General features: G+C 38.9%; 1 protein-coding gene across 5 annotated transcripts in view; it reads left to right on the top strand.

The window, feature by feature from the left end:
* Window positions 1-8190, top strand: part of LOC105560851 (potassium voltage-gated channel protein Shal) — a 120587-nt gene that overhangs the window by 84028 nt on the left and 28369 nt on the right. For all 5 annotated transcript variants that reach the window (XM_012010329.1, XM_012010332.1, XM_012010333.1 and 2 more), the window contains exon 4: window positions 3999-4151. In XM_012010329.1, the coding sequence (XP_011865719.1) occupies window positions 3999-4151 (153 nt within the window). The remainder of the gene's footprint in view (window positions 1-3998; window positions 4152-8190) is intronic.

Raw genomic sequence — 8190 nt, 5'->3', positions numbered from 1 at the left:
GCCTACCGCCCAATTCGAGCGCGTGGCGAGATGTGCGCATAGCAATATCGATCGCCGGGCGGTCACATCTTGCCACGCGCTCGAATTGGGCGGTAGGCCGGCCTAAGACAACGAGTTTTAATAATTAATTACTCGTTAACTATTACGAAAATTGCAAAATGGTACAGGACTTTTTTGTTCATCTCGATCCGTTCTACCTTCTCAAAAATTTTGTCGGATATGGAAAGACTCACCCTGTATAGTACGTAAACCTATCATGCATATCAAACGGCGCGATTCTTTCATAATTTTCGCGTAATATTCGATTTTAAGCTGAAATGAAGTACTTGCCATATTCTGATTAAGGCTAATTATTTATAAATTAATTATAAGAGTATTATCCATATAGGATATCATTTATATAGGATAGCTTGAAGCTGACAGTATTTTTTTCTACAGTATTTTAACAAACATAAGCATTTAGAAGAGTATTTTAAGTACCGAGGTATTTACTTTATGTGTTTCTAATTTTTCTAATTGTCAAATTTCTTTGAGGCATAGGGTATTTTTATGCCTACACGGAGAGAATTGTCTTTTAAAATTTATCCTGAAAATCATGTGATTGTGGGACAATATGGCATTTTGAAGAACTTTATGGAAGTTTTATGAAATTTTACCCTACACTTTACTAGTAAAATGTATACTAATTGTAAGTATAATTACTAGTGAACTGTATGGTAAAATTTCAAAACACTTATAAAATTCTTCGAAATGTGTTGTTCCACGATCACAAAATTTTCAGGATAAGTTTTAAAAGAAAATTGTCCCCGTGTAGCGTCAAAGTATTTCGATATGTTCGTCTTGATTTCTGTTTGTACAAATAAATTTTTACTAATTGTAGAACAGTTCATTTCCAAATTTGCAACGAGAGGAAAATTTAAATGGATGAAAAATTGAATGTTGCGAATTTTTGTTTGAGTAAGCTTTGCGGCGCGGCTCGTCAACGATAATCCCACGTGTTTCCGTTGTATAAATCACGCGACTCTTGCGCCGGGATTAGAATACGCCAGCTCAAACGATGAGGGCTTTACGAGGACAAATCGCGTCTCTCCGGAAGGTCTACGCGTTGAAATACGGACAGTCTCCCGCGAGTAATCCTGTAGTTTTCCAAGATCGAGTTCGCTCGAATGCGAGCCATCTGTAGCTTTGAAAGCCGTGCATGACTCCTTCGGGAATTCTTTGAAAAGCTGACAAAGCCGTTCTACGACGCGATATCTTTTTGTATAACTATGATATCAATACTTTATGTCGACATAATAAGCCGATAAAAGTTGCTTGCATTCCCCTATTTTCTTTTATGGCATTCTTTTGTTGTACCAACTACAGTTTATTAATTGTTATGGAGCACATGTAAATCACACCGAATTTTTCATCTATTATATTTTATCAGTATTCCAACTTTCTTTATGTAATTGTTTATGCATATTAATCTATCAGAGTGCAACACTAAAATGCTTTTTATCCTCTCCATTTATCAATTTTATATATAAATGTATTACAAAATATTCATATAATTGCGTTCTTACAACGCTAATTAAGTAATCTAGCGAAACGATCTTTTAATCATATAGGGTGAATCAACTAATTATGCAAAACGGCAAGAGAACAGCTACCGCGGTCACGATCGTCATCTGTCGCATGACAAAAGTTTTTGCGGACCTCGTCGAGTTGTTCGGGCACGTTTATCGCAAAGGAGATCGAGGCGCTGCTCCATTCTGTACGAGCAATATCCTTTCGCGCGGCGCCCAAGAACGCGTCGTTCACTCGAGCGACATTGAGATCACTCGATAACCTCTCGTTTCCCGAGTATCGTCCCCGCAGGATTTCCTCGAGACATTCCGTTTTTTTTTACGCGGATCACAAAATCCCACGCGTGTACTTACACGCGCACCTTTATGTATCTACTGAAACTTTTCTAATAATTCAACAATTTCCAGATAATAAATGATGGAGTGCACGATATAAAAAATGAATTTGAAAAGCAAGAAGCAAAGTAAAGAAATGAAAAAAAGAGCACGGGTCGAGAAATGTACAAGTTCTGAGATATTCATAACAGAATACTCTTGCAAAGTTATTTGCATATTTTTTCTTCCGAAAATGCGAATTATATGTTAATTGACATTGTCCTGGCCGCACTTGATGAACAACGCCTGAAAGATTAAATAAAAAAGATGACAGAGAAAATTATTAAATATTTAAATATATTGGAATACGTTTGTAACTTAAATGACGTGGATTTCGATGGTAAACGAGTCATTATTCACGACAGACATCGGTAGATTTACTTGTTAGATAAACGTTAGTTATTTCTTTCTCGGTACTTGATTTAAGCTTATATATTTATGTGATAAGATACGAACAGATGTAATTAGAATCGTAATTAATACAGATTCAAATTAATGTGAAATATATACGACGTAATTCCAGCGGAAGTTCGTAGAGCCCTGGACGAAATACAGGTATGAAATAGTTCAACACCGAGAAACAACGGAAAGGGCGCGCCGCTTGCTTCCTCGTCTCGGCTTAATTCGGGTTAACCAGCAACTTCGTACATAGATTAAGCAATACATGGCAGAGCCAAACTTGGGTCAGCGACGGTAACACGTCGAGAAATACAGCTTCGTTGCGTCCTGTCTCGGCGCAAAAGCGGCATTATATGCAAAGTGGATTAATTAATTAGCTAGCCGTAGCGCGAAATTATTATCCGCCAGGAATTAGAATTTAATGAAAAATACGTTAGAGAAGTTTTTATGCGAGAAGATATTTACGTTACGTCGCGCCGTTAGGAAAGTGCGAGATGCTGAAAGCCTACTATAATATATTGCTTACTTTCTGATGCAACGCGATACTTTACGTGCAGCGAGATGATTAATTATTTTGCTTTTATATTTGAAGAAAGTACGATCACATGATAATTCTATCACAATTGGTTAAAATCGATAAACTGACAGATATGTCCCCTCTGTAATTAATATGCTCCCGCTGTAGATAGATACGACATCGGCAAAGCAATATAACTCTTCTTTAATTATTTCTTCCGTACGTCATTCTAACAAAAGCGCGTTTATCCATGCCTCACCTTGCATGGCTCAAATCAAGCTTTCCAGCAATGCGACGTGCCCTAATTAATGTGCCCCACTTGAATTGGTGGCATCTTCAGCTTCGCAGCTCCTTGCCCTTTTTCATAAGATGGATGGAACCAGAAGGATCGCGCACGTCGCAGTTTTTCTTATTACATTCACCTATCCAATCCAATTATTCTTTCCGTTCTTCAGCGTTGCTCTATTCATTGTCAGTTCCACGTGGATCTTCTTTTCGCACCTGTGCACATTAATAGATACAATATGAGGACATACGCTTATAATATACAGGGTTTTTCAGACCTGACCCACTGTCCGTCAATGGCACAGTCTTGACATCATTTCGAGATGCAAATTTTGATACCATAATATATGTATACCGAGACCGTAAAGCTTTTAAATGAGACGTATTCAAAGTTGACAAATTAAGTTATCCGAAATTCGCGCGCTCAGGCATGTCACATTGCATAGCGGCAAAGGTGTTTTTAAACGCATCAATTTAGACAATACGCATGCAAAATTATATCGATTTCGTTATATGTGTATAAAAAATATATACATGTACATGTACACATGTATATATTTTTTTTTATTTAGCTTTCTATCCTTTGTTTTCCCTTATTCTTGCCTCGATCTTTCTTAGTTCATTGAACATCTGTGTTGTTTTTAACTTTAGCTCAGTCTTTTTATTATTCCCTCTAGTTCACTTGTTCCTTTCGTTATCTGAACCTTTCACAGCTCAACGAGTAACTTCATTAACATCATTGCGCATGAATGAATCTACAGCATGGCTCTTCTCTTGAGCGTTTTACAGCTGAAAAGCCATGAAATCGTGGAAGCCTCCTCGCCTAAAAGCCCCGTCTGTTATTGTTTTTCCAGGACCGCGAATTCGTGGAGATGGATGTGCCGTACAACGGCGCCCCGAAGAGGCCGGGCTCGCCATCGCCCCTGACCTCCCCCGCGCACAGCACTGCCTCCAGGGGCGGCCTGCTGCAGTCCTGCTGCGGGCGCTGCTACCCCCAACGTTACCAGGTACGCGGTCGACGTATACTCGCCTCGATTACCTCCATAAACGATACCGCGCCCTCGTCCTCCTCCCATTCTCACCAATCGCAACCCGGTCGGTCGCACTATCAGCCGGCTCCGGTCGATCCGACGACCGTGCCGAACGTCGTGTTCAACGTGCCAGGCGATGCCGATCGGCAGCGTCGTCAGGACGCGAGCTCGTCCAGCCCGTACAACGAGACGAGGGTGTGAGCCGGGGTAAGGACTGTTGACGCGATCTTAATCACCCGGCGACGGAATCGATTTCTCGAAATCGATCGCCGAGTACGAAACGCATCGCAGTGCGACACCCGGTCACCCTCACCGAATTCTCGACTGTCGATTGGAATTCTTGTTCCTCGAAGGTGCTGACGATTCCGGTCAAGTTGTCATATGTCGATACTAATCCGGCGAGTTTCTCGATGGATTTGAGGAAACGATCGTGATGTCGCGACGTGACGTTCGCGGTGCATATTCCAGCCTCGTTGAAATTAATCGCTTCAGGTGCGACGAAAGTATTACTCCTAAGCTCTTCGGCTCTACAAGACGAATCGAACCTTCTCGCGCGGCGCGAGAGTGAATTAAATCGGCACGAGAACGCCGCCCACACGAGGCTGACTCGTACCGATTGTAGTCACATCGCGAGTAAGGGATCTTAATTAAACGAACGTCTCGAGGAGCGCTTAACTCGGATACGAGGCTTTTAATCGTCGCTACTAATGGAAATCAGCTGTTCCCAATTGAACGAACAGCTTAACGGTCGCAGCCAGTTGTTTCTCCTTATTCTTGATCCCTCAGGGTCGCTCTAATCGCTTTCAGTCAAAATTTACGATTAACTAGGGCCTCTCACGACAAAGACTAACTGCAATGCGTATCGCGAACGGAGACTAACACAGAGCGCCGCATGTACTCTGTCTTTCTTTGCAGGGCACCGTAACTACTCTATCTTCGTTGCTGTTGTCGTTGGTACAACGTGTAGTTTCTCTTCCGGCGAGGATGTTAATTGCCCTTTCGGTACCATTTGTTCTTCAGTGCGGTTAACTTTTCCGAAGATTAAATCGTAGATCTAAAAAGATTAATGAAATTGATGTGTCTCTTCGCTTAGCGGAGATCGAACCTTTTGATTTACAAGATGAAGGCAAAGACGAAACAAAATTTCATTAAAGGCAAGAACGGATTGAATTACATCCAACTTGCTCGTAGTCTGTGATAGCTGCGCTAAGTGATGAAATTATAGCCTGTGTCCCCATTCAGAAATTCATCAAGTTACGTCGTCTTATTTTTTGTCAAATCAAGATGTATTGTACAATATTATATTATGTTTTATTTTTAACTAGAGATCAATACTATTGTGTTTTTATCTTTTTATACTTTTTTTTAAAAGCTCTTTAAGAGCTTTAATTTTCTTAAATAACATTAAGTTTGATATGTGAATTTTACATTATTATTTGTGTAATGTTTTTCATATAATAATAATAAAAAAAGAATCGTTTCTTTCAAAAAAGTAAAAGGTCCAAATTCGAAGAAAGATGGCGTAATATACAGGGGAAGTTAAAGGCTAGATTGGATACTATCGGGAAATTTAATCCACCTTGTTTGCTCCTAACATAATAGATTATTGCGAAAGTCGGGAAAGTTAAGTTATTAGTTATTCTAGAGATATTCTCCGATTGTCGAAGAAGATTCATAGATTTGATCCGCGTTTGATCTGCTCTATCCAACACTGCCGTTGAAGGTACGAATTTTGAATTGATACTCTTAAGCAGGCATTGGATCACGTGCTATTCGCGATTCGCAATTCGTAGTAATTAGTCGAAAGTGCATTATTCGTCAGTGCGGACCGCTTTGCGATTTATACGAATCGAATGTAAACTAATTTGTGGCGATTTGTATATCCCGTGTTAAAAAAACCGCTCCGATGGCGAATCAGCGTGCACGACGAATGACGAATGCGAATTTGATGCATTTCTCTATTTGCGAACCGCACGCGAATCGCGAATCGCGAATACGCTCATCGTATGACTTCGGCTTCAGGAATTAGGCGATAATCTCGATTCTAATCTCCGTGAGGGCGCGGCAATTAATAGGATCGCCGACGTCTCGCTCGCTTGGTTTCCAGAGATTTATCGTTGAAAATGTCCAGATTGGCAGACCAATGAGGTGTCCAACATGCGAGCATTCCGTTCCGCTACGTTTCTATTGATTAATCTCTAGGATTGCTCAGGTACACGTTGACCAAAGAATCTTACCGCGCACATTAACTGTGACAAACTTATAGTATTTTGTCGTAGATAACTAGGCATCCCCGCAAAGGCATTATCTCATAATAATTGCTATCTCTTCAGCAAATTCTAAATTGATGCCATAATTATAAAAATAGAGTAATGGCAAACGCGCTGAACTTTTTGTTCTCTTCGTGATTATTCTTTTATTTCTTCATGTTATTTATATCAATTGGGCTGTGATATTTTTTCAAAACTTGGAGAAATCAATTAAATTGCAATAGCTTTGTACGTCGACATTTTTCGATAATATTTATTTTGCTTATATCGTAATTTTTCTTTTTTTTCATAATTGTTTTAACATATTCCTCTTTATATAACTTTGGAAGATAATTTGTTCAATTTATATTATCTAAACAATATTTGTTTTACTCTTTTTGACTCATGCCGAATATAATATGCAGAGAAATTTGCGTCCAAGGAAATTGTCACGGTTAGATCCGTCATATTGGAAACGCAATTACGTGTTCCGGCTACGCGGGTTTTAATTTTCTCGGGTATATTTTTGTTTTCATTCTCGACGAGAGAGAGTTTCGGGATTCTTAAGTTTTGATCGTCTCTTGGTGAGAGGAATAAAACGGCCGCGTGTCTGTCTCCCTTTATTATTTTCTCGATTTTTTCCTGACGTTATCTGTTTTCATTTCATCACTCTGATTATGAGGGGTAGCTTCGATTGCCGCGCGAAGAAAATTAAGTCGTCTCACTGGATCATTTTTGTACTCGAGAGAAAAATCTCAGAATCGCGTGCGCTTTTCTCGAACATTTTCTTTCGAGGATTGCGGAAAACTATAACAATTACTTTAATTACATCGTCTCGTTATCCGTAGCAAAATTATTGTGCAACATCATATATAAAACAGTAATATCGATTGGTAATATTTATAAATGGAATATAATTAATTCTCATATTTCTAGTAATATATCATATCGTTGATTGGTATTTATATCATTGAATTGTAGAATTACATTGGATATTTTATTGTTAAATTATTGACACGTCTCTCGATAGCATAAATGAGATTTTCGAAGGATTGAACATATCTTTCGATATCCGAGAAAAAACTTTCGCTTTCCTTGCATCGAAAATCAAAGTCGAGACAAATTTCAAATTCGCTTCATTCGATGCGTATCGATAGTAACGGTCGACAGCTCGACATAAATCTACATTCAAATCGACCTTCGCGAGGCCGGTATTAACGAGGGAAAATGAAAAGTGATGAACAGTCTGTTCGACCGATAGATTGGGGACGAAACATCGTCAAAATCCCATTAAAATTTCCTCTTTTGTTGTCTGGGCTTTTATTTTTTTACGACTATACACACGATGCTGTTTTAATCCTTTCCTTCCTATCTTTTTAATTGTTGGTTAATCCACGCTGTAATCTACGACTAAGTTTCAAAGTCTCATTTACGCTCGTGAAATACCGACGGCCATTCTGAATGGGAACAATTTCGGCAATGAGGCTACTTATAATTTCGCCATACTTGATTTCAAGAATTATTCGACCTAATTTTAATTACATTAGTGTGACTTAATTTAGGTTAAATTAGCTTTACCTATTTAAGTTTTCATTTTGTAGAATTCATTTCCATCTTTTAAAACAGTTTGGCAATTTTTATATTTAAAGAAATGCGTTGTTTAAAATGTGTAGCGTTACTTATAAAAACAGAAACCATTCTGCCATATTTCAGTTGTTCCACCGCAAATTTTCTTTATTGTGCTTTATGCTGTTTCTCTTTCTTCT

This window comes from Vollenhovia emeryi, unplaced genomic scaffold, assembly GCF_000949405.1.
Source record: "Vollenhovia emeryi isolate VEMERY1.0 unplaced genomic scaffold, V.emery_V1.0 DF939219.1, whole genome shotgun sequence".
Taxonomy (NCBI): domain Eukaryota; kingdom Metazoa; phylum Arthropoda; class Insecta; order Hymenoptera; family Formicidae; genus Vollenhovia; species Vollenhovia emeryi.
Note: the sequence above shows the minus strand (reverse complement) of the source record. Positions and strands in the feature narration are given on the sequence as shown.